Consider the following 27,294-nt stretch of genomic DNA (forward strand, 5'->3'; position numbering starts at 1 on the left):
ATCTTTTCCCAAAATATAACTTTCTTGCACGCACAGAGCCTGCAGTCATCAGGAACCTGACTGTCACTGAAATCACAACATCATCTGTGTCTCTAAGCTGGATTGAACCATTGGGAAACAGCTCCTTCTATAGAGTAGAATGGACTAATGGCAGTAGAGACATGAATACAACTACCAATGAGACAGCTTTTAACGTACCTGAGCTGACTGCTGGAGTGAAGTACACATTCAGGGTCACTGCAGTGGCTGGAGATGAGATGACTGAAGGCAAAAATATCAGTGTTTCACTCTTTACAAGTAAGATGAAGTTTAAATTGTCTGGACTCTATTTCTTAACTGCTTTATGCAACGTTCTGTATTTGATATTTTTGAGTTGCAGAACTCTTGGTCTTAACGGACATTTTTCATGTCTAGAGGCTGATCCATACCTCTGGGTAGTGGATATTAGAGGCTGATCCATACCTCTGGGCAGTGTATATTAGAGGCTGATCCATCCCTCTGGGAAGTGTATATTGTAGCATTTAAAGGCCCAGTGCAGTCAACATTTAGATTGTTGTGTTTTATATATATTTCCACACTATGAGGTTGGAATAATACTATGAAATTGTGAAAATTATGATCATGCCTTTTTAGTGTAAGAGCTGTTTGGAATGTCAGTCTGTTTTGGTTGGGTGACTTTTTGGCCTGAATGGTGACATATCCAGGAGCTAAATGTATTAAAAATATTAAAAATATTATCCAGTTTTCAGTTTTCCCCTCCCCACTCAGACCACTCCCAGACATTCCAAGCTAAATTCTTCCTTGAGAAATTGCTCTTTGCTGACAAGCTATTTTTGTTTGTTTTTGAACATTTGAATTGAAAACAATGACAGTAAGGTACCGAATTGTTACCCAGAAAATATTCAATATTGAGAAACAAATGGCTACATTGGACTTTTAATACAGATGTCTTTCAAGATATAATATTTTCTAGTGTCCCGTGAAATCAAATTCCTTGCTCACGTAAGAACCTGAAGTCATCAGGAACCTCTTTGTCTCTGAAATCATGACATCATCTGTGTCTCTGAGCTGGATTGAACCATTGGGAAACAGCTCCTTCTATAGAGTAGAATGGACTGATGGCAGTAGAGATATGAATTGAACTACCATTGAGACAGCCTTTAATGTAACTGAGCTGACTACTGGAGTGCAGTACAGACTCATAGTTGCTGCAGTCGCTGCTGATAAGACTACTGAAGGATTACTCATCATGTTTAACCAGTATATCTGTCAGTCACTGTTGTTTTGGTTCACATAATTTTCTCTTTTGAAGGGAGTGTAGACTCCAACTGATCCAGAATATTTAGGAAATGTGTTTATCTGCAATCAACTGCAAAATTGGGCTTGGATAGTATGATTAAGTGCTTGTCCTTTATTGAAAACTATTTTTTTTGTCCCCAAAACGTTTCATGTCATTGATAATGCTTACTATCTTTAAATGTGTTTTTAGAGGTACCATTTTTGTGTCCTACATACTGACCTTAAATGTATTTAGAATTAGCATGCTTCTGGTCATATATATAGACTGTATGGTGATTACCATGAATAATAATGATTCTGGTGATCTTTTCCCAAAATATAACTTTCTTGCACGCACAGAGCCTGCAGTCATCAGGAACCTGACTGTCACTGAAATCACAACATCATCTGTGTCTCTGAGCTGGATTGAACCATTGGGAAACAGCTCCTTCTATAGAGTAGAATGGACTAATGGCAGTAGAGATATGAATACAACTACCAATGTGACAGCCTTTAATGTAACTGAGCTGACTGCTGGAGTGAAATACACATTCAGGGTCACTGCAGTGGCTGGTGATAATATAACTGAAGGAAAAGCTCAGGAGAAAGCACTCTTTACAAGTAAGCCTTTTCATTGGAATGGTCTTAATATTTTCTCTGAAGTGGAACCATGTAATGATTATGTTAATATCTGTATTTAACAATGATAGGGTAATAAGAGGAAGGGTAAGGTCCTCTTTCTTTTTTGGAATCAAAAGTGTTGAAATCCTGGGATAGAGTACTGTAGGTAGGTACTAGGTAATCCAATGGTGTGTTCTTCTCCCAAAATGTACATTTCTTGCATGCACAGAACCTGAAGTCATCAGGAACCTTAGTGTCTCTGAAATCACAACATCATCTGTGTCTCTAAGCTGGATTGAACCATTGGGAAACAGCTCCTTCTATAGAGTAGAATGGACTAATGGCAGTAGAGACATGAATACAACTACCAATGAGACAGCTTTTAACGTACCTGAGCTGACTGCTGGAGTGAAGTACACATTCAGGGTCACTGCAGTGGCTGGAGATGAGATGACTGAAGGCAAAAATATCAGTGTTTCACTCTTTACAAGTAAGATGAAGTTTAAATTGTCTGGACTCTATTTCTTAACTGCTTTATGCAACGTTCTGTATTTGATATTTTTGAGTTGCAGAACTCTTGGTCTTAACGGACATTTTTCATGTCTAGAGGCTGATCCATACCTCTGGGTAGTGGGTATTAGAGGCTGATCCATCCCTCTGGGTAGTGTATATTAGAGGCTGATCCATACCTCTGGGTAGTGGATATTAGAGGCTGATCCATCCCTCTGGGTAGTGGATATTAGAGGCTGATCCATACCTCTGGGTAGTGGATATTAGAGGCTGATCCATACCTCTGGGTAGTGGATATTAGAGGCTGATCCATCCCTCTGGGTAGTGTATATTAGAAGCTGATCCATACCTCTGGGTAGTGGATATTAGAGGCTGATCCATCCCTCTGGGTAGTGGATATTAGAGGCTGATCCATCCCTCTGGGTAGTGGATATTAGAGGCTGATCCATACCTCTGGGTAGTGGATATTAGAGGCTGATCCATCCCTCTGGGTAGTGGATATTAGAGGCTGATCCATCCCTCTGGGAAGTGTATATTAGAGGCTGATCCATCCCTCTGGGTAGTGTATATTAGAGGCTGATCCATCCCTCTGGGTAGTGGATATTAGAGGCTGATCCATACCTCTGGGCAGTGTATATTAGAGGCTGATCCATCCCTCTGGGAAGTGTATATTGTAGCATTTAAAGGCCCAGTGCAGTCAACATTTAGATTGTTGTGTTTTATATATATTTCCACACTATGAGGTTGGAATAATACTATGAAATTGTGAAAATTATGATCATGCCTTTTTAGTGTAAGAGCTGTTTGGAATGTCAGTCTGTTTTGGTTGGGTGACTTTTTGGCCTGAATGGTGACATATCCAGGAGCTAAATGTATTAAAAATATTAAAAATATTATCCAGTTTTCAGTTTTCCCCTCCCCACTCAGACCACTCCCAGACATTCCAAGCTAAATTCTTCCTTGAGAAATTGCTCTTTGCTGACAAGCTATTTTTGTTTGTTTTTGAACATTTGAATTGAAAACAATGACAGTAAGGTACCGAATTGTTACCCAGAAAATATTCAATATTGAGAAACAAATGGCTACATTGGACTTTTAATACAGATGTCTTTCAAGATATAATATTTTCTAGTGTCCCGTGAAATCAAATTCCTTGCTCACGTAAGAACCTGAAGTCATCAGGAACCTCTTTGTCTCTGAAATCATGACATCATCTGTGTCTCTGAGCTGGATTGAACCATTGGGAAACAGCTCCTTCTATAGAGTAGAATGGACTGATGGCAGTAGAGATATGAATTGAACTACCATTGAGACAGCCTTTAATGTAACTGAGCTAACTGCTGGAGTGCAGTACAGACTCATAGTTGCTGCAGTCGCTGCTGATAAGACTACTGAAGGATTACTCATCATGTTTAACCAGTATATCTGTCAGTCACTGTTGTTTTGGTTCACATAATTCTCTCTTTTGAAGGGAGTGTAGACTCCAACTGATCCAGAATATTTAGGAAATGTGTTTATCTGCAATCAACTGCAAAATTGGGCTTGGATAGTATGATTAAGTGCTTGTCCTTTATTGAAAACTATTTTTTTTGTCCCCAAAACGTTTCATGTCATTGATAATGCTTACTATCTTTAAATGTGTTTTTAGAGGTACCATTTTTGTGTCCTACATACTGACCTTAAATGTATGTAGAATTAGCATGCTTCTGATCATATATATAGACTGTATGGTGATTACCATGAATAATAATGATTCTGGTGATCTTTTCCCAAAATATAACTTTCTTGCACGCACAGAGCCTGCAGTCATCAGGAACCTGACTGTCACTGAAATCACAACATCATCTGTGTCTCTGAGCTGGATTGAACCATTGGGAAACAGCTCCTTCTATAGAGTAGAATGGACTAATGGCAGTAGAGATATGAATACAACTACCAATGTGACAGCCTTTAATGTAACTGAGCTGACTGCTGGAGTGAAATACACATTCAGGGTCACTGCAGTGGCTGGTGATAATATAACTGAAGGAAAAGCTCAGGAGAAAGCACTCTTTACAAGTAAGCCTTTTCATTGGAATGGTCTTAATATTTTCTCTGAAGTGGAACCATGTAATGATTATGTTAATATCTGTATTTAACAATGATAGGGCAATAAGAGGAAGGGTAAGGTCCTCTTTCTTTTTTGGAATCAAAAGTGTTGAAATCCTGGGATAGAGTACTGTAGGTAGATACTAGGTAATCCAATGGTGTGTTCTTCTCCCAAAATGTACATTTCTTGCATGCACAGAACCTGAAGTCATCAGGAACCTTAGTGTCTCTGAAATCACAACATCATCTGTGTCTCTAAGCTGGATTGAACCATTGGGAAACAGATCCTTCTATAGAGTAGAATGGATTGGTGGCAGTAGAGACATGAATACAACTACCAATGAGACAGCTTTTAACGTACCTGAGCTGACTGCTGGAGTGAAGTACACATTCAGGGTCACTGCAGTGGCTGGAGATGAGATGACTGAAGGCAAAAATATCAGTGTTTCACTCTTTACAAGTAAGATGAAGTTTAAATTGTCTGGACTCTATTTCTTAACTGCTTTATGCAACGTTCTGTATCTGATATTTTTGAGTTGTAGAACTCTTGGTCTTAACGGACATTTTTCATGTCTAGAGGCTGATCCATACCTCTGGGTAGTGGATATTAGAGGCTGATCCATCCCTCTGGGTAGTGGATATTAGAGGCTGATCCATCCCTCTGGGTAGTGGATATTAGAGGCTGATCCATCCCTCTGGGTAGTGGATATTAGAGGCTGATCCATCCCTCTGGGTAGTGGATATTAGAGGCTGATCCATACCTCTGGGCAGTGGATATTAGAGGCTGATCCATACCTCTGGGCAGTGGATATTGTGGCCGTTAAAGGCTCAGTGTAGTCACGTGATTTTCCTGTGTATTGTATTTTTCTACACTGTGATGTTGGAATAACATTCTGAAATGCTGAAGATTATGTTAATTCCCTTTTAATGTAGGAGCTGTTTGAAAGAAAACGCCTGACATTTCAATCTGTTTTGGTGGGACGGAGTTTTGGCCTGCCCTGTGACATCACCCTGCGATACATTTCAAATAGAAACAGTTTCAAACCTCTCTGCCAATAACAGCTAGTTTAAAGTTTTCCCCAGCCCCACTCAGACCTCTACTAGGCAGTCCCAGCTAATTTCCTGCTTGACAAATTGCTCTATTTGCGAAGAAGCTAAATTTGTAAAAAAATAAATATATATAATGTTTTTTATTGAAAACATTCACAGTAAGTTACTTAATTGTTCCCCAGAAATGATTTGATATTGAGATAAAAACTGCGGCATTGTACTTTTAATACTGATGTCTTTGAAGATATATTATTGTCTAGTGTAGGCTCTTGCGGTATACCGTGTATACTGTGTACCGGGGTGTTATGAAATAGCCACGAGATGATTTTTCAATACCGCCAATACTGTTGAAACTATTTCTTTTAAGTTTTTCTATACAGTTTCATATTTGTAGCTACTTTTTAAGTAAATACCTGCAGTCAACTTGTGCAATATGTTACAAGATAACGCAGATTGGGTTCTTTATTTCACCTGTCACACTATTTGACATTATTAAGCTTACGGTAGTTCCCCAGAATAGTTGAGCCAGTCACGTTTTACTTTATAAATAGCACAACTGGTGAGAGCGGGAGCCGGTGAGTCAAGCTGTGTATTGACAGGGGTTGCGTTTTATATTGAAAGTCACCAGTTGTTTTTTGCGTCAACAGAGTTGCCAGGGATGTGCAACTATAGTTTTCCTTCACAGAAAGTACATTAGTGCAACACATTCGGCAGAAAATAGCTTATTTTTCATCAGATGAGACCAGAAGCGCAATGCTATTTGGCTGGTAGGCTAAATCATCTTACAACGAAAAAGTACAGTCTTTTCTTACAAAAACTTTTCTAGCCATCATATTTCTAATGTTTATCATAGAGAGAATGTATCCAGCTACTTTTCCTAATGTTTTTCTTAAAGTTAATCTTACATTTTACCAAAGAAAAGTACGCTGGCTACACTGAGAAAAGTGCTGGAGTAAAGTAGCCGCACATCAGTCAGAGCTCCTCTGTCTGCTGTTAGAATGCCCGTTCATGTGCAACTGAAGCGCAACATTTGTCTGATGCTGAGCAGAAATCACAATAAGAATCATTTTAGATCCGCGTTTACAAAATGCAGCAAGATATTTCTTATGCATTTATATATTTTTCTTGTGTGTATAACTAAGAATTCTGCATTAATGCGACCCCTAAGTTTATTTAGCTAGTTGTCTAAGTAAGTGACTGCATTTATAAGGTGATGGGACATCATATTGTGTTGTCTTTCTGCCGTGTTTGAAAAGCCTTTTGGATGAGTTATCTGTACAGCTGCCACAACTATCTTTCGATTTCCTTGAGTTTTTTCTCCTGTCTGTTCTCGGCCCGTATTTTTCTCCCCCATCAGCCCGTCTGCTTCCATCTTCTTCGAGCAGAGCAGGCAGTCCCGTTGCCCTAGCAACTCCGGACTCCACACAGACACAGCATTTACACCTGCTGCTCCAGAGCCAGTACTGTTCATTTGCACAATGTCTCTTGTTCACATTCGCTTGCAAATGTCCAAACTCACCAAAAATTACAATCGGTATCTCCTATATATGTATAAGTATTGAGTTGGACTGCCTGTCTCTTAATAAAAAATGCTTTCGTTTGTGCTCGTTGGCATATTTAGCTAGCAGCCTCTATGGAAATTTGCTATCATTTGTGCTAATTTTGTTAGCATTCTGGTAACAGACTCCCAAAGGGCTTCTAATTTCTTGGCGCCCCCTTCTGTACTAAGCCTGTAATACCGTAAATTCCTGCCTGAGAGAAGGACGTTATGATGATATACAAATCTGAATACCGCCCAACCCTTGTCTAGTGTCCCCTAAAATCACCTTTCTTGCTCACGTACAACCTGAAGTCATCAGGAACCGCGCTGTCTCTGAAATCCAGACATCTTCTGTGTCTCTGAGCTGGATTGAACCATTGGAAAAATGCTCCTTCTATAGAGTAGAGTGGACTGATGGCAGTAGAGATATGAATTGAACTACCATTGAGACAGCCTTTAATGTAACTGAGCTGACTACTGGAGTGCAGTACAGACTCATAGTTGCTGCAGTCGCTGCTGATAAGACTACTGAAGGATTACTCATCATGTTTAACCAGTATATCTGTCAGTCACTGTTGTTTTGGTTCACATAATTCTCTCTTTTGAAGGGAGTGTAGACTCCAACTGATCCAGAATATTTAGGAATTGTGTTTATCTGCAATCAACTGCAAAATTGGGCTTGGATAGTATGATTAAGTGCTTGTTCTTTATTGAAAACTCATTTTTTTGTCCCCAAAACGTTTCATGTCATTGATAATGCTTACTATCTTTAAATATGTTTTTAGAGGTACCATTTTTGTGTCCTACATACGTACCTTAAATGTATGTAGAATTAGCATGCTTCTGATCATATATATAGACTGTATGGTGATTACCATGAATAATAATGATTCTGGTGATCTTTTCCCAAAATATAACTTTCTTGCACGCACAGAGCCTGAAGTCATCAGGAACCTGACTGTCACTGAAATCACAACATCATCTGTGTCTCTGAGCTGGATTGAACCATTGGGAAACAGCTCCTTCTATAGAGTAGAATGGACTAATGGCAGTAGAGATATGAATACAACTACCAATGTGACAGCCTTTAATGTAACTGAGCTGACTGCTGGAGTGAAATACACATTCAGGGTCACTGCAGTGGCTGGTGATAATATAACTGAAGGAAAAGCTCAGGAGAAAGCACTCTTTACAAGTAAGCCTTTTCATTGGAATGGTCTTAATATTTTCTCTGAAGTGGAACCATGTAATGATTATGTTAATATCTGTATTTAACAATGATAGGGTAATAAGAGGAAGGGTAAGGTCCTCTTTCTTTTTTGGAATCAAAAGTGTTGAAATCCTGGGATAGAGTACTGTAGGTAGGTACTAGGTAATCCAATGGTGTGTTCTTCTCCCAAAATGTACATTTCTTGCATGCACAGAACCTGAAGTCATCAGGAACCTTAGTGTCTCTGAAATCACAACATCATCTGTGTCTCTAAGCTGGATTGAACCATTGGGAAACAGATCCTTCTATAGAGTAGAATGGATTGGTGGCAGTAGAGACATGAATACAACTACCAATGAGACAGCTTTTAACGTACCTGAGCTGACTGCTGGAGTGAAGTACACATTCAGGGTCACTGCAGTGGCTGGAGATGAGATGACTGAAGGCAAAAATATCAGTGTTTCACTCTTTACAAGTAAGATGAAGTTTAAATTGTCTGGACTCTATTTCTTAACTGCTTTATGCAACGTTCTGTATCTGATATTTTTGAGTTGTAGAACTCTTGGTCTTAACGGACATTTTTCATGTCTAGAGGCTGATCCATACCTCTGGGTAGTGGATATTAGAGGCTGATCCATCCCTCTGGGTAGTGGATATTAGAGGCTGATCCATCCCTCTGGGTAGTGGATATTAGAGGCTGATCCATCCCTCTGGGTAGTGGATATTAGAGGCTGATCCATCCCTCTGGGTAGTGGATATTAGAGGCTGATCCATACCTCTGGGCAGTGGATATTAGAGGCTGATCCATACCTCTGGGCAGTGGATATTGTGGCCGTTAAAGGCTCAGTGTAGTCACGTGATTTTCCTGTGTATTGTATTTTTCTACACTGTGATGTTGGAATAACATTCTGAAATGCTGAAGATTATGTTAATTCCCTTTTAATGTAGGAGCTGTTTGAAAGAAAACGCCTGACATTTCAATCTGTTTTGGTGGGACGGAGTTTTGGCCTGCCCTGTGACATCACCCTGCGATACATTTCAAATAGAAACAGTTTCAAACCTCTCTGCCAATAACAGCTAGTTTAAAGTTTTCCCCAGCCCCACTCAGACCTCTACTAGGCAGTCCCAGCTAATTTCCTGCTTGACAAATTGCTCTATTTGCGAAGAAGCTAAATTTGTAAAAAAATAAATATATATAATGTTTTTTATTGAAAACATTCACAGTAAGTTACTTAATTGTTCCCCAGAAATGATTTGATATTGAGATAAAAACTGCGGCATTGTACTTTTAATACTGATGTCTTTGAAGATATATTATTGTCTAGTGTAGGCTCTTGCGGTATACCGTGTATACTGTGTACCGGGGTGTTATGAAATAGCCACGAGATGATTTTTCAATACCGCCAATACTGTTGAAACTATTTCTTTTAAGTTTTTCTATACAGTTTCATATTTGTAGCTACTTTTTAAGTAAATACCTGCAGTCAACTTGTGCAATATGTTACAAGATAACGCAGATTGGGTTCTTTATTTCACCTGTCACACTATTTGACATTATTAAGCTTACGGTAGTTCCCCAGAATAGTTGAGCCAGTCACGTTTTACTTTATAAATAGCACAACTGGTGAGAGCGGGAGCCGGTGAGTCAAGCTGTGTATTGACAGGGGTTGCGTTTTATATTGAAAGTCACCAGTTGTTTTTTGCGTCAACAGAGTTGCCAGGGATGTGCAACTATAGTTTTCCTTCACAGAAAGTACATTAGTGCAACACATTCGGCAGAAAATAGCTTATTTTTCATCAGATGAGACCAGAAGCGCAATGCTATTTGGCTGGTAGGCTAAATCATCTTACAACGAAAAAGTACAGTCTTTTCTTACAAAAACTTTTCTAGCCATCATATTTCTAATGTTTATCATAGAGAGAATGTATCCAGCTACTTTTCCTAATGTTTTTCTTAAAGTTAATCTTACATTTTACCAAAGAAAAGTACGCTGGCTACACTGAGAAAAGTGCTGGAGTAAAGTAGCCGCACATCAGTCAGAGCTCCTCTGTCTGCTGTTAGAATGCCCGTTCATGTGCAACTGAAGCGCAACATTTGTCTGATGCTGAGCAGAAATCACAATAAGAATCATTTTAGATCCGCGTTTACAAAATGCAGCAAGATATTTCTTATGCATTTATATATTTTTCTTGTGTGTATAACTAAGAATTCTGCATTAATGCGACCCCTAAGTTTATTTAGCTAGTTGTCTAAGTAAGTGACTGCATTTATAAGGTGATGGGACATCATATTGTGTTGTCTTTCTGCCGTGTTTGAAAAGCCTTTTGGATGAGTTATCTGTACAGCTGCCACAACTATCTTTCGATTTCCTTGAGTTTTTTCTCCTGTCTGTTCTCGGCCCGTATTTTTCTCCCCCATCAGCCCGTCTGCTTCCATCTTCTTCGAGCAGAGCAGGCAGTCCCGTTGCCCTAGCAACTCCGGACTCCACACAGACACAGCATTTACACCTGCTGCTCCAGAGCCAGTACTGTTCATTTGCACAATGTCTCTTGTTCACATTCGCTTGCAAATGTCCAAACTCACCAAAAATTACAATCGGTATCTCCTATATATGTATAAGTATTGAGTTGGACTGCCTGTCTCTTAATAAAAAATGCTTTCGTTTGTGCTCGTTGGCATATTTAGCTAGCAGCCTCTATGGAAATTTGCTATCATTTGTGCTAATTTTGTTAGCATTCTGGTAACAGACTCCCAAAGGGCTTCTAATTTCTTGGCGCCCCCTTCTGTACTAAGCCTGTAATACCGTAAATTCCTGCCTGAGAGAAGGACGTTATGATGATATACAAATCTGAATACCGCCCAACCCTTGTCTAGTGTCCCCTAAAATCACCTTTCTTGCTCACGTACAACCTGAAGTCATCAGGAACCGCGCTGTCTCTGAAATCCAGACATCTTCTGTGTCTCTGAGCTGGATTGAACCATTGGAAAAATGCTCCTTCTATAGAGTAGAGTGGACTGATGGCAGTAGAGATATGAATTGAACTACCATTGAGACAGCCTTTAATGTAACTGAGCTGACTACTGGAGTGCAGTACAGACTCATAGTTGCTGCAGTCGCTGCTGATAAGACTACTGAAGGATTACTCATCATGTTTAACCAGTATATCTGTCAGTCACTGTTGTTTTGGTTCACATAATTCTCTCTTTTGAAGGGAGTGTAGACTCCAACTGATCCAGAATATTTAGGAATTGTGTTTATCTGCAATCAACTGCAAAATTGGGCTTGGATAGTATGATTAAGTGCTTGTTCTTTATTGAAAACTCATTTTTTTGTCCCCAAAACGTTTCATGTCATTGATAATGCTTACTATCTTTAAATATGTTTTTAGAGGTACCATTTTTGTGTCCTACATACGTACCTTAAATGTATGTAGAATTAGCATGCTTCTGATCATATATATAGACTGTATGGTGATTACCATGAATAATAATGATTCTGGTGATCTTTTCCCAAAATATAACTTTCTTGCACGCACAGAGCCTGAAGTCATCAGGAACCTGACTGTCACTGAAATCACAACATCATCTGTGTCTCTGAGCTGGATTGAACCATTGGGAAACAGCTCCTTCTATAGAGTAGAATGGACTAATGGCAGTAGAGATATGAATACAACTACCAATGTGACAGCCTTTAATGTAACTGAGCTGACTGCTGGAGTGAAATACACATTCAGGGTCACTGCAGTGGCTGGTGATAATATAACTGAAGGAAAAGCTCAGGAGAAAGCACTCTTTACAAGTAAGCCTTTTCATTGGAATGGTCTTAATATTTTCTCTGAAGTGGAACCATGTAATGATTATGTTAATATCTGTATTTAACAATGATAGGGCAATAAGAGGAAGGGTAAGGTCCTCTTTCTTTTTTGGAATCAAAAGTGTTGAAATCCTGGGATAGAGTACTGTAGGTAGGTACTAGGTAATCCAATGGTGTGTTCTTCTCCCAAAATGTACATTTCTTGCATGCACAGAACCTGAAGTCATCAGGAACCTTAGTGTCTCTGAAATCACAACATCATCTGTGTCTCTAAGCTGGATTGAACCATTGGGAAACAGATCCTTCTATAGAGTAGAATGGACTGGTGGCAGTAGAGACATGAATACAACTACCAATGAGACAGCTTTGAACGTAACTGAGCTGACTGCTGGAGTGAAGTACACATTCAGGGTCACTGCAGTGGCTGGAGATGAGATGACTGAAGGCAAAAATATCAGTGTTTCACTCTTTACAAGTAAGATGAAGTTTAAATTGTCTGGACTCTATTTCTTAACTGCTTTATGCAACGTTCTGTATCTGATATTTTTGAGTTGTAGAACTCTTGGTCTTAACGGACATTTTTCATGTCTAGAGGCGGATCCATACCTCTGGGTAGTGGATATTAGAGGCTGATCCATCCCTCTGGGTAGTGGATATTAGAGACTGATCCATCCCTCTGGGTAGTGGATATTAGAGGCTGATCCATACCTCTGGGCAGTGTATATTAGAGGCTGATCCATACCTCTGGGCAGTGAATATTAGAGGCTGATCCATACCTCTGGGCAGTGAATATTGTGGCCATTAAAGGCCCAGTGTAGTCACGTGAATTTCCTGTGTATTGTATTTTTCTACACTGTGATGTTGGAATAACACACTCTGAAATGGTGAAGATTATGTTAATTCCCTTTTAATGTAGGAGCTGTTTGAAAGAAAACGCCTGACATTTCAATCTGTTTTGGTGGGAGGAGTTTTGGCCTGCCCTGTGACATCACCCGGTGATACATTTCAAATAGAAACAGTTTCAAACCTCTCTGCCAATAACAGCTAGTTTAAAGTTTTCCCCAACCCCACTCAGACCTCTACTAGACAGTCCCAGCTCATTTCCTGCTTGACAAGTTGCTCTATTTGTGAAGCTATATTTGTAAAACAAACAAAAAAATGTTTTTTATTGAAAACATTCACAGTAAGTTACTTAATTGTTCCCCAGAAATGATTTGATATTGAGATAAAAACTGCAGCATTCTACTTTTAATACTGATGTCTTTGAAGATATATTATTGTCTAGTGTAGGCTTTTGCGGTATACCGTGTATACTGTGTACCGGGGTGTTATGAAATAGCCACGAGATGATTTTTCAATACCGTCAATACTGTTGAAACTATTTCTTTGAAGTTTTTCTATACAGTTTCATTTTTTGTAGCTACTTTTTAAGTTAATACCTGCAGTCAACTTGTGCAATATGTTAGAAGATAACGCAGATTGGGTTCTTTATTTCACCTGTCACACTATTTGACATTATTAAGCTTACCGTAGTTCCCCAGAATAGTTGAGCCAGTCACGTTTTACTTTATAAATAGCACAACTGGTGAGAGTGGGAGCCGGTGAGTCAAGCTGTGTATTGACAGGGGTTGCGTTTTATATTGAAAGTCACCCGTTGTTTTTTGCTTCAACAGAGTTGCCAGGGATGTGCAACTATAGTTTTCCTTCACAGAAAGTACATTAGTGCAACACATTCGGCAGAAAATTGCTTATTTTTCATCAGATGAGACCAGAAGCGCAATGCTATTTGGCTGGTAGGCTAAATCAGCTTACAACGAAAAAGTACAGTCTTTTCTTGCAAAAACTTTTCTAGCCATCATATTTCTAATGTTTATCATAGAGAGAATGTATCCAGCTACTTTTCCTAATGTTTTTCTTAAAGTTAATCTTACATTTTACCAAAGAAAAGTACGCTGGCTACACTGAGAAAAGTGCTGGAGTAAAGTAGCCGCACATCAGTCAGAGCTCCTCTGTCTGCTGGTAGAATGCCCGTTCATGTGCAACTGAAGCGCAACATTTGTCTGATGCTGAGCAGAAATCACAATAAGAATCATTTTAGATCTGCGTTTACAAAATGCAGAAAGATATTTCTTATGACTACTGGAGTGCAATACAGACTCATAGTTGCTGCAGTCGCTGCTGATAAGACTACTGAAGGATTACTCATCATGTTTAACCAGTATATCTGTCAGTCACTGTAGTTTTGGTTCACATAATTTTCTCTTTTGAAGGGAGTGTAGACTCCAACTGATCCAGAATATTTAGGAAATGTGTTTATCTGCAATCAACTGCAAAATTGGGCTTGGATAGTGTGATTAAGTGCTTGTCCTTTATTGAAAACTCATTTTTTTGTCCCCAAAACGTTTCATGTCATTGATAATGCTTACTATCTTTAAATATGTTTTTAGAGGTACCATTTTTGTGTCCTACATACTGACCTTAAATGTATGTAGAATTAGCATGCTTCTGATCATATATATAGACTGTATGGTGATTACCATGAATAATAATGATTCTGGTGATCTTTTCCCAAAATATAACTTTCTTGCACGCACAGAGCCTGAAGTCATCAGGAACCTGACTGTCACTGAAATCACAACATCATCTGTGTTTCTGAACTGGACTGAACCATTGGGAAACAGATCATCCTACAGAGTAGAATGGACTGATGGCAATACCAGTGGCAGTCAGAATTCCCCAGAAACCTCTTTGAATGTTACTGCTCTCACTGCTGGAGTGCAGTACTTCTTCACAGTCACTGCAGTGGCTGGAGATAACACAACTGTAGGACAGAGCAAGACAGTTTCTAAGTATACAAGTAAGTAACTCAGATACTTTAGTGTTGGATTGTTTCAATGCCACAGATACTATTCGTATTCATTGATATGCTAACCTCCCTGTTAATGTAATGGTGAGAGGTTAGCATTTTTTGGGGGGGGAGGGGTTATAATATTTGTGTGTCTAAATTTCTCACTCATAATTATTCATATTTTATTCAGGATTATACGTAATCATTGTAGCATCCAAAACAAAAAACAAACGCATCCAACAAACTTTAAGTCACGAGCTTGATGTAGCCATGGCATGCTATGAATATGGGACCAAATACTTCTCACTTTACTACTTTAATAAACAAAGTGAATTTGTCCCTATACTTTTGGTCACCTTAAATTGGGGGACACATTTTTTAAGGAATCTTTGACCAACAGATACATATCTGTATTCCCAGGCATGTGAAATCCATTGATTAGGGCTTAATCAATGTATTTCAATTAACTGATTTCCTTATTAGAACTGTAGCTCAGTAAAATCTTTTAAATTGTTGCATGTTGCGTTAATATTTTTGTTCAATGTGTCATACCCCCCCAAAAATGCTGCCTTGGCCTGTTATTGTAATGGTGAGAGGTTACTATGTCTTGGGGGGTCTGACATTTGTGCGTCTGTAACTCTCTCACTCATCATTATTCACAATTTATTATCCATAATAATGCCAGCATCCACATTAATATAGATTCAGTTAGAAACATATCCTATTCTTATTTTGAGGCTATGCAGTGTTTGTTTAAAATTTGAGTAAAACAATATTATATTTTGGGTTCTGATGGGGTATGATAGTTTAACTAATTTCATGGCATTCATGAGTTATATTCTTCAACATTCAATGGTTATATACACTAAATCACAAGAAGTATGTGGACAGAGTATTAATATCGAGGTTGTCCCCCCATTAGATGCTATAACAGCCTCAACTCTTCTGGGAAGGCTTTCCACTACATGTTGGAACTTTGCTGCTGGGTCTTGCTTTAATTTGGCTAGAAGAGCATGAGTGAGGTCGGGCACTGTTGGGTGATTAGGCCTGGCTCGCAGTCGACGTTCCAATTCATCCCAAAGGTGTTCTATGCGGTTGAGGTTAGGGTTCTATGCAGGCCAGTCAAGTTCTTCCACACCGCTCTCGACAGACCACTTCTGTATGGATGTCGCTCTGTGCACGGGGGCATTGTCATACAGAAACAGCAAAGGGTATGGACTACAGGTAAATTACAGAAGTGGGTTCTTCATGTACAAGATTGTCTTCTGTGGACGTGAAATTGACCGCAATGGATTGCACAAAACACAGGACAAAATCGATGCAGTGGTACAGGCACCACAACCGCAAAATATCACCTGTCAAATCAAATCAAATTTATTTATATAGCCCTTCGTACATCAGCTGATATCTCAAAGTGCTGTACAGAAACCCAGCCTAAAACCCCAACCAGCAAGCAATGCAGGTGTAGAAGCACAGTGACTAGGAAAAACTCCCTAGAAAGGCCAAAACCTAGGAAGAAACCTAGAGAGGAACCAGGCTATGTGGGGTGGCCAGTCCTCTTCTGGCTGTGCCTGGTGGAGATTATAACAGAACATGGCCAAGATGTTCAAATGTTCATAAATGACCAGCATGGTCAAATAATAATAATCACAGGCAGAACAGTTGAAACTGGAGCAGCAGCACGGCCAGGTGGACTGCGGACAGCAAGGAGTCATCATGCCCGGTAGTCCTGAGGCATGGTCCTAGGGCTCAGGTCCTCCGAGAGAGAGAAAGAGAGAATTAGAGAGAGCATACTTAAATTCACACAGGACACCGGATAGGACAGGAGAAGTACTCCAGATATAACAAACTGACCCTAGCCCCCCGACACATAAACTACTGCAGCATAAATACTGGAGGCTGAGACAGGAGGGGTCAGGAGACACTGGCCCCATCCGATGACATCCCCGGACAGGGCCAAACAGGAAGGATATAACCCCACCCACTTTGCCAAAGCCCCCACACCACTAGAGGGATATCTTCAACCACCAACTTACCATCCTGAGACAAGGCCGAGTATAGCCCACAAAGATCTCCGCCACGGCACAACCCAAGGGGGGGAGGGGGGGCGCCAACCCAGACAGGAAGATCACATCAGTGACTCAACCCACTCAAGTGACGCACCCCTCCTAGGGACGGTATGAAAGAGCCCTAGTAAGCCAGTGACTCAGCCCCTGTAATGGGGTTAGAGGCAGAGAATCCCAGTGGAAAGAGGGGAACCGGCCAGGCAGAGACAGCAAGGGCGGTTCGTTGCTCCAGAGCCTTTCCGTTCACCTTCACACTCCTGGGCCAGACTACACTCAATCATATGACCCACTGAAGAGATGAGTCTTCAGTAAAGACTTAAAGGTTGAGTTTGCGTCTCTCACATGGGTAGGCAGATTATTCCATAACATTTGAGCTCTATAGGAGAAAGCCCTGCCTCCAGCTGTTTGCTTAGAAATTCTAGGGACAATTAGGAGGCCTGCGTCTTGTGTACGTGTAGGTATGTACGGCAGGACCAAATCAGAGAGATAGGTAGGAGCAAGCCCATGTAATGCTTTGTAGGTTAGCAGTAAAACCTTGAAATCAGCCCTTGCCTTGACAGGAAGCCAGTGTAGGGAGGCTGGCATTGGAGTAATATGATCACATTTTTTGGTTCTAGTCAGTATTCTAGCAGCCGTATTTAGCACTAACTGAAGTTAATTTAGTGCTTTATCCGGGTAGCCGGAACGTAGAGCATTGCAGTAGTCTAACCTAGAAGTGACAAAAGCATGGATTAATTTTTCTGCATCATTTTTGGACAGAAAGTTTCTGATTTTTGCAATGTTACGTAGATGGAAAAAAGCTGTCCTTGAAATGGTCTTGATATGTTCTTCAAAAGAGAGATCAGGGTCCAGAGTAACGCCGAGGTCCTTCACAGTTTTATTTGAGACGACTGTACAACCATTAAGATTAATTGTCAGATTCAACAGAAGATCTCTTTGTTTCTTGGGACCTAGAACAAGCATCTCTGTTTTGTCCGAGTTTAAAAGTAGAAAGTTTGCAGCCATCCACTTTCTTATGTCTAAAACACATGCTTCTAGCGAGGGCAATTTTGGGGCTTCACCATGTTTCATTGAAATGTACAGCTGTGTGTCATCCGCAGAGCAGTGAAAGTTAACATTAGGTTTTCGAATGACATCCCCAAGAGGTAAAATATATAGTGAAAACAATAGTGGTCCTAAAACGGAACCTTGAGGAACACCGAAATTTACAGTTGATTTGTCAGAGGGCAAACCATTCACAGAGACAAACTGATATCTTTCCGACAGATAAGATCTAAACCAGGCCAGAACTTGTCCGTGTAGACCAATTTGGGTTTCCACTCTCTCCAAAAGAATGTGGTGATCGATGGTATCAAAAGCAGCACTCCGTGAAATGTTCTAAGGTTAATTTGCCAGGGCGGTAGGTAGCCTAGTGTTTAGAGCATTGGACCAGTAGCTGAAATGTTTCTAGGTCAAATCTCTGAGCTGACAAGGTAAAAATCTATCATGCTGCCCCTGAACAAGGCAGTTAACTCACTGTTCCTAGGCCGTCATTGTAAATAAGAATTTGTTCTTAACTGACTTGCCTCATTAAATAAGAAAATAAATATAGAACCTAACACAATGTACCAAGGATGTTTGATGTGGGGAATGATAGTCAATGCCAACATCAAGTTTTGTAGCAACTACATAAAGGGCATGTTGGAATTGTCAAAATGAAGCTGCTCATGAGAAGCCACTTCTGGTGGCCCGGTTTGGATCAACAGATAGAAAACAATGAACAGCAAGCGGCATTGGAGTGGCAAGTCTAGGTCCTTATCAGCTTCCACCCCCAAGCCATAAGACTCCTGAACATCTAATCTAATAGCTACCCAGACTATTTGCGTTGCCCCCCCTCCCCACCCCTTCTTTTACGCCGCTGCTACTCTGTTGTTATCTATGCATAGTCACTTTAATAACTCTAAATACATGTACATATTACCTCAATTACCTCGACTAACCGGTACCACTGCACATTGACTCTCTACTGGTACCCACTGTATATAGTCTCGCTATTGTTATTTTACTGCTGCTCTTTAATTACTTCTTCCTTTTATTTCTTATTCTTATTCATATTTTTTAAACTGCATTTTTCGTTAGGGGCTTGTTAGTAAGCATATGACTAATACAAATGTGATTTGATTTGATAGCGGATGTTTGGAAACCCTCCACATGCCTGCTCCTGTCCCAGTCCACCCAGGGGTATGGCCCACAGAGCCATGGCAGAGAATTCATGTGGACTATACTGGTCCCTTTGAAAAGCACATGTTTCTGGTTATAGTTGATGCCCATTCCAAATGGCCAGAGGTGTTTTGCACTGACTCCTCCACCTCAGCTCAGACGATAGAGTGTCGTCTCAGAACAACGTTTGCACACTTCGGATTGCCTCTGCAGCTGGTATGCGACAACACGCAAGCTTTCGTAAGTGACGAGTTTACAAGATTCATGTCAGTAAATGGAATCAACCTTGCCACCAATGGGCTGGCAGAACGCTTTGTGCAAACCCTAAAGCAAGGACTCGACAAATGAAAGCCCAGCAGCACTAATGTTTGGGAGGCCTCCCCGCACACAGCTGGACATCATGAAGCCAAACAGGCGTAATGAAGTGCTGAACAAAGAAGCCAAGATGCTCTCCGGTGGCCGGGAGCGCCATCTCCAAACAGGACAAGAAGTGATTGTGCGAGACTACAGAAGGGGAGGGAAATGGACAAGAGGGACAGTACAGGCACAAACGGAACCCAGAACTTACCAGATTCAAGTGACCCCAGTCCTAATGTGGTGGCGTCACATTAACCAAATGCATTCCACGGAAAACAGCACAACAACTGAGAGAGAACAGGCACAGAGAGCTCCTGGGAGTGACACGCATGGAACTAGAGGACGATGGGGCAGAATAGAGACACCAGGCTGAAAGAAGGGAACTTGTGGATGAAGGTGCTGCTATAGCAGAAACTATTATGGAGCAAGCACACACTGAGGATGTGCAGGAGTCTCCAGACAATCCAAGGCGCTACCCAGAACAAAGGCCCTGTCCAGACAGACTGGACTTATAAGCAAACAAACACAACCAAAAACGTACACTGTTCAAGTTCAAATAAAAGATACAAAATAACTACAACAATTTCTGGGAAATGTTTCACTTGTGGTTTGGTAAAAGTAATTCTCATTGTATTAGAGAAGGAATGTTCTGTTCTGTTAATTACTGTCCCCTTTAAGAACAGAGCGCCCTTGGTCATGCGTAGTGTTGCTCTATGTTATTCTTGTACTAACTAGCTTTAGTAAATGTGAAGCTCCAGTTCACTTCCTTGGAGTCTTTCTTATTATATAAATTAGTAATACAAGCTAAGACACTATAGCCAAATCCACTAATTTGATGGGGTGTCCACATACTTTGGTATATATAGTGTATGTAAATAATGCAAAAGTAAAAACAAATGCTGTAGCAAGCAATCGATCAATGGGGTGGCAGGTGACCTAGTGGTTAGAACATTTTGCCAGTAACCAAAAGGTTGCTAGATTAAATTCCTGAGCTGACAAGGTAGAAATCTGCCTTTCTGCCACTGAACAAGGCAGTTAACCCACTGTTCCTAGGCTGTCATTGTAAATACGAATTTGTTCTTCACTGACTTGCCTAGTTAAATAAAGGTAAAATAAGAACATTTATGAATATAAGAATATTAGTCAGCAGCATACCACCCTGCGTTCCACTGCTGGCTGGCTTCTTAAGCTCAGCAGGGTTGGTCCTGGTTAGTCCCTAGATGGGAGACCAGATGCTGCTGGAAGTGGTGTTGGAGGTCCAGTAGTAGGCACTCTTTCCTCAAGTCTAAAAATGTTTCCCATTTCCCTGTGTAGAGTGCTGTCTTTTGGATGGGACGTTGAACGGTTGTCCTGACTCTCTGTGGTCACTAAATATCCCATGGCACTTATTGTAAGAGTAGGGGTGTTAACCCCGGGGTCCTGGCTAAATTCCCAATCTGGGCCACATACCATCATGGCCACCTGATCATCCCCAGTTTACAATTGGCTCATTCATCCTCTCCCCTGTAACTATTCCGCAGGTTGTTGCTGTAAATGAGTGTATTCTCAGTCAACTTACCTGATTAAATAAAATCACATTGTTTAAAAATGTTTATATTAGTGTCATTTAAAAAAAATCCCTATTCCTCCATTACAGAGCCTGCAGTTGTCCGCAACCTCTTTGTCTCTGAAATCACAACATCATCTGTCTATCTGAACTGGACTCAACCAGAGGGAAACAGCTTCTTCTATAGAGTAAAGTGGACTGGTGCCAGTATTAGTCAGAATGTCCCAAAAACCTTCACTACCATTACTGGGCTGACTGCTGGAGTGCAGTACATCTTCACAGTCTCTGCAGTGGCTGGAGATAACACAACTGTAGGAGAAGACAGTCAAATAATCACTTTAACAAGTATGTTATTTTGCAAGTATTATTTTATGATTCAAAGGATATGGATTCATGGATAAGGTGGAAATGTCAATGTCGAAAATGGCAAAACAATCTAACCAAAGTTGGTTGTGGTTTTCTATTTTCTGTCCATATTTTCCATCAGTCATTGCAATGAACCTTTTCGATTGTGCTTTTGACAGAGCCTGAACAACCTGTGGACATTGTGGCTACGAGACGAGGAACCAGTCAGCTGAATGTGACATGGACCTTGCGTAACGGGAATGTGACCTACTACAGCGTGAACATATTTAATACTGCTTTGAACTATACATCCAGCAATACCACACAGACCAGGGAGGTCATCTTCACTGGGTTACAGCCTGGGAGGGTTTATGAAGTCACAGTGACTGCTGTAGCTGGAAACTTTAGGAACCAGTCTGCTCGGGTCCAGTTAGCCACCAGTAAGTCATGGTCAATGATGCCCATACTATGCATTTACTGTAGTTTGAAGTTTATAAAAGTTTGTATGAGAGTGTGAGAATGTTTTCTCTGGTTTTGTCCTGAAGAAAAAGCTAAAGCACCTAATGTGTGTTTGTGTGAATGAGAATTTGTGTTTGCAACTTCCCTAGCATCACTCTTATTTCTCCTCCATAGATCCCAACCCACCTGGACCCCTCACCATCACAGAGAGGACAACCAGCTCCATCGTTGTCCAATGGACAACCCCGGGTCTAATGATTGGAGCGCAAGGCATCTCCTATAACATCAGCTACCAGCTTAATGGGACTGGTTTAGGAGAGAGAAACCAGTCTTCCTCTACCGCTAGTCTCAGCAGTAACCTGACCTCTCTGTCCTCTGGGACTTGCTACACCATCACAGTGAAAACCATGGGACCTCAGAATCTAGAAAGCACCAGTGTTTATGCATCGGAATGTACCTGTGAGTAGACTTGTGACAACCGTTCAGTAGACTGTGCTCTGGGTGACAATTTGACTGTGAAAATGTTTCAGAAATATTCTGAAACCTTTCTAATAATCCTACATGCCTTAACACATTTCATATCCTAGTAAGATCACTGATTTAAGGTAGATTTTTTTCTCTCCATTCCTCCTAGTACCCAAACCGGTGGTGAACCTCACAGCCACCCCGTTGTCCAACTCCTCATGTAAGCTACAGTGGACTGACCCCGTGGAGGTTAAGAACTACTACACCTATAGAGTCCAGTACATAAAGGCTACAGGCCCTGTACCGAAAACAGTCAGTACCAACTTCACTCAAGTCAATGACCTAGAACCTGGGACTGGCTACAACTTCACTGTTACCACGGTAGCAGCAACGGGAAGCGAAGGAACTCCAGAACGCACGTTCTGTAACACTAGTAAGCCAGTGTTCTAAACTTCCTAAGGTATTCATAGAGGAATCCAAGAGAAATGCAAGTGCATTCTAGTCAGCCAGCAAACTGCAGTTACTCTGGGGTAGTCAGGAGGTGTATAACACTGTCTGCGATATGATTCTGTGTTATAGATGATATTAATATGATATCTGCCCTCTTTGCCCTTCAGAGCCCAACGTGGTCAGTAACCTCACGTTTGAGGGTCTGAACACAACCGCTATCAGACTTTCCTGGCTCAAGCCAAATGACCACAAACCAACCTACTCCTATCTGGTGACCATCTCCAAGAATGGTTCTGTGGTAGAGATCTCAACCATGGTCGGGATGTACACCTTCACCAATCTCACTCCTGGGAACTGTTATAACTGCTCTGTGGTCACGGTCGTCCAGGATGTTAAGTCTGATTCAACGGAGACGATAATCTGCACAAGTACAGTTCTAAAGATCCCCCTTCCTCCCTTCAACCCTTCCTCCCTTCAACCCTTCTTCCTTTCAACCCTTCATCCCTTCAACCCTTCATCCCTTCAATCTTTCAACCCTTCCTCCCTTCAACTCTTCATCCCTTCAACCCTTCATCCCTTGGCTTTCTCCCCTTCTCACTTTTACCTTCTTTACATAGCAAAGTGAATTTCATCCGAGACGGGTGACAGTGCGTATTTCATATCTTAAGTGTAGGAGCCTAGTGGTTAGAGCGTTGGGCTAGTAACCGAAAGTTCAAATCCCCGAGCTGACAAGGTACAAATCTGTTGTTCTGCCCCTGAACGAGGCAGTTAACCCACTGTTCCTAGGCCGTCATTGAAAATAAGAATTTGTTCTTAACTGACTTGCCTAGTTAAATAAAGGTAAAATAAAAGCCAAGTTAAAGACACAATTAACACATTTAACATAACACTTAAGATCTCTGCATCTCTAGTCTAAAATGTGAAATTTGAACGTTTTTATCCCTTCTATCCACCCTTCAGAACCTGCGGTGGTGAACAACCTCATCGCCATAGGAACAACAACCAACATGAGTGTGACCTGGTATAGACCTATGGGACAGGTGGACAACTACACCGTTACTATCTACAAAAACAACGTGATGGAAGACAACCGTACCATCACCAACAACTATCTATCAGTTGTGTTCCAGAACCTGAAGCCAGGGAAAGTTTATGTTGTCAAAGTGGCCACCAATAGTGGACCACTCACTGAGGCACTAAATGTTACAAATGCAACGTGTAAGTCAGTACATGTCTATAAAAGTCCAACATTCCAACTGTACTCCATTTGTTTAGCATGGACCAATTTGTTTCAATTCATATTTGGTGGTGGAGATTCCACGTCTGGGTTTTCAAGTCTTCATTAACCCACATGAGTTCATTCTATATTTTTCTGAATAGCATATACAGCACAATGCCAGAGATAGATCATAATCTAGATGGAATGTTGTCTGATGTAATCCCATGCCTGAGACACTCCATTGGCAATCTCTTCCATAAGTGACTTCTCCCTGGCTTGTTCCCAGATCCCAACCCTCCTGGAGGCATCATGGTGGTGGACCAGACTACTGGTTCCATCAACATCAGCTGGGCCCGACCCCTGGACATGGACCTAGGTCAGTACAGCTTCTCTGTGTTCCATCTGGACCGGCAGAACCTGACGGAACACAACTGGACCCTCCTGAAGAACCTCCGGTCTGGAACTCTCTACAACATCTCTGTGGTAACTGTAGGGCCATTTGACTACCAGAGCACAGTGGTGACGACGGCCAACTCTACCAGTGAGTGACTACTGAACACAAACATTTACACTGTATCTACACAGCACATGTGCTAGCAAGTAGGTCTGGGTTTGAGCCCCGGTGTGAGACGAATCAGGAGGAAGCGGTACTCGCAAAGCATGACGTCCGTTACACACATACTCATGTGTACACACACACAGATTGAACATGTTTGTTAATTATCTTTGTTGTTCCTTTGTCCCAGGGCCCCAGTCTGTGATCAGACTGATTGAGGCAGGAATCACAACCACCAGTGTGACTCTAGTCTGGTTTCAACCAGAGAGCAAACCAGGCTACACCTTCAGAGTGGAGGTCACCAACCAGTCTGTCACCACCAACACCACCATGAAAACCATCACCGGGGTACAGTCTGGGAGCAACTACACCACCAACATCACCGGGCTACAGTCTGGGAGCAACTACACCTTTACAGTGACAACACTCACAGGGGACGGCACCATGGCAACCCCGGTGACGGTGTCTTATTTTACAAGTATGTTCCCATGGCAATAAAACTAATCTCAGTTTGGTACTAATAAGAGTATGTTGGTACTAATAAGAGTATGATACACTTCTTTGTATCCTGAAGACTAACCTAAGATCCTCTGTTTCCAGGACCATTCGCCGTTAGTGGTTTGGTAGCCTCTACAGTAAACACAACCACTGTGAATCTGACCTGGACCAAACCACCTCAGTACCAGAGTGGTTACACATACCGTATCCAGACTGAGGGGTGCATGTCCGCTCCCACAAACCGCACCACGGAGACAGGAGAGGGGGACCTCATCTCAGAACTCACACCAGGAACCAGATGCACCTTCAGTGTTTCCGTCAAGGCACTGAACAGCATAGAGGGAGAATCCGTCTCAACCTCTCAGTACACAAGTCAGATCTCCTTCCTTTTTACCTTTTTAGTTATTTGGTGTTTTTCTAAAAACTCTCAAAAGGAGTTCATATCGCTTCATATCTCCCCCTCTCTCCTTTCTAACATCCCCCCCTCTCTGTTCCTCTCTCCCTCTCTACCAGAGCCCGAGTCTGTCAATATGTTCATCTACAACAATGGTAGCAACAGTACCATAGTGGTGCGCTGGGAAGCGCCCAGAGGAAACGTAGAGCATTATATCGTCTATCTGAACAAGGTCCTTTTCTCAGATTTGCTGAATTCCAGCATTCGGTCAACATCCTTCCTTAACCTGTCAGCTGGCAGAAGCTACACAGCCGTGGTGACCACTATCAGTGGGCCCTTCAACGCTTCATCAGAACCTGGAACTACAGCAACTTGTGAGTTTGAGGGAGGAGATGGAGGGAGAAGGCCCAGAGTTCTACTAAGCATGCCTCTTTTATCTGTTAGAGTTCATTCATTTGTTTCGACTGTTTAATCTAAGACACATTTTTTTTTCTTTCTCACTTAACCAGAGATAACATTCAAGATTATTTCTACAAGGAAATTCAATTCACAGATGTTATTGGCAACTTATATAAACAGACATTTCTGTCCAAATCTCTCTCAGATCCCAACCAGCCTGGGCCCATCCTGATCTTGGAGAAGACCACTAGTTCTATCTCTGTGGAGTGGGGTGAAGCTCCTCTGATGGCCAACACCACCTTCAGTTACCTAGTGACCTACCTTTCAACGCAACTAAATAACAAGACGGTCACTCTGACAAACACACGTCACACACTGCCCAGTCTGTCCTCTGGAACACCCTACAATATCTCTGTGGCTACAGTGGGAGTGCTAGGGCTCCAGAGTGAGAAGGTCTGGAGGAGTTTGGTCACGACCAGTGAGTGTTAACGCACACATACTACATACATGACATGCGAGCACACAAACACACATACACACACACACACACACACACACACACACACACACACACACACACACACACACACACACACACACACACACTACACACTAAACACACAGTGGCAAGAAAAAGTATGTGAACCCTTTGGAATTACCTGGATTTCTGCATAAACTGGTCATCAAATTGATCTGATCTTCATCTAATTCACAACAATAGACATACATAGTGTGCTTAGACTAATAACACACACATTTGTCTTGTCTATATTTAATATGTCATTTAAGGTTGGAAAAAGTATGTGAAACCCTAGGCTAATGACTTCTCCAAAAGCTAATTGGAGTCAGGAGTCATCTAACCTGGAGTACAATCAATGAGATGAGATTGGTGATGTTGGTTAGAGCTGCCCTGCCCTATAAAAAACACTCACAAAATTTGAGTTTGCTATTCACAAGAAGCATTACCTGATTTGAACCATGCCTCGAACAAAATAGATCTCAGCAGACGTAAGATTAAAAAGCTGGAAAGGGTTACAAAAGTATCTCTAAAAGCCTTGATGTTCATCAGTCCACGATAAGACAAATTGTCTATCAATGAAGACATTTCAGCACTGTTGCTACTCTCCCTAGGAGTGGCCATCCTGCAAAGATGACTGCAAGAGCACAGAGCAGAATGCTCAATGAGGTTAAGAAGAATCCTAGAGTTTCAGCTAAAGACTTACAGACATCTCTGGAACATGTTAACATCTCTGTTGAAGAGTCTACGATACCTAACAAACACTAAACAAGAATGGTGTTCATGGGAAGACACTACGGAAGATGCCACTGTTGTCTGCAAAAGTGCACCTGGATGTTCCACAGCGCTACTGGCTAAATATTT

The 27,294-nt window shown here is 41.3% G+C and overlaps 1 protein-coding gene across 4 annotated transcripts in view; it reads left to right on the forward strand.

The window, feature by feature from the left end:
• The window catches only part of LOC110521306 (receptor-type tyrosine-protein phosphatase beta), a 113,154-nt gene that overhangs the window by 75,262 nt on the left and 10,598 nt on the right, over positions 1–27,294 (forward strand). For 2 of the 4 annotated variants that reach the window (XM_090231136.1, XM_090231137.1), the window contains 15 exons: positions 8,022–8,282; positions 11,837–12,097; positions 12,327–12,587; positions 14,709–14,969; positions 21,219–21,473; positions 21,653–21,913; positions 22,107–22,391; positions 22,567–22,830; positions 23,015–23,275; positions 23,808–24,065; positions 24,353–24,607; positions 24,813–25,100; positions 25,223–25,492; positions 25,634–25,888; positions 26,119–26,391. In XM_090231136.1, coding sequence (XP_090087262.1) covers positions 8,022–8,282; positions 11,837–12,097; positions 12,327–12,587; positions 14,709–14,969; positions 21,219–21,473; positions 21,653–21,913; positions 22,107–22,391; positions 22,567–22,830; positions 23,015–23,275; positions 23,808–24,065; positions 24,353–24,607; positions 24,813–25,100; positions 25,223–25,492; positions 25,634–25,888; positions 26,119–26,391 — 3,969 coding nt within the window. Of the gene's footprint in view, positions 1–1,638; positions 1,900–4,206; positions 4,468–8,021; positions 8,283–11,836; positions 12,098–12,326; positions 12,588–14,708; positions 14,970–21,218; positions 21,474–21,652; positions 21,914–22,106; positions 22,392–22,566; positions 22,831–23,014; positions 23,276–23,807; positions 24,066–24,352; positions 24,608–24,812; positions 25,101–25,222; positions 25,493–25,633; positions 25,889–26,118; positions 26,392–27,294 lie in introns of all 4 variants that reach the window. The other 2 variants (XM_090231139.1, XM_090231138.1) reach the window with 2 other exon arrangements.

This window comes from Oncorhynchus mykiss, chromosome 4, assembly GCF_057628025.1.
Source record: "Oncorhynchus mykiss isolate SJ-2025 chromosome 4, ASM5762802v1, whole genome shotgun sequence".
Taxonomy (NCBI): domain Eukaryota; kingdom Metazoa; phylum Chordata; class Actinopteri; order Salmoniformes; family Salmonidae; genus Oncorhynchus; species Oncorhynchus mykiss.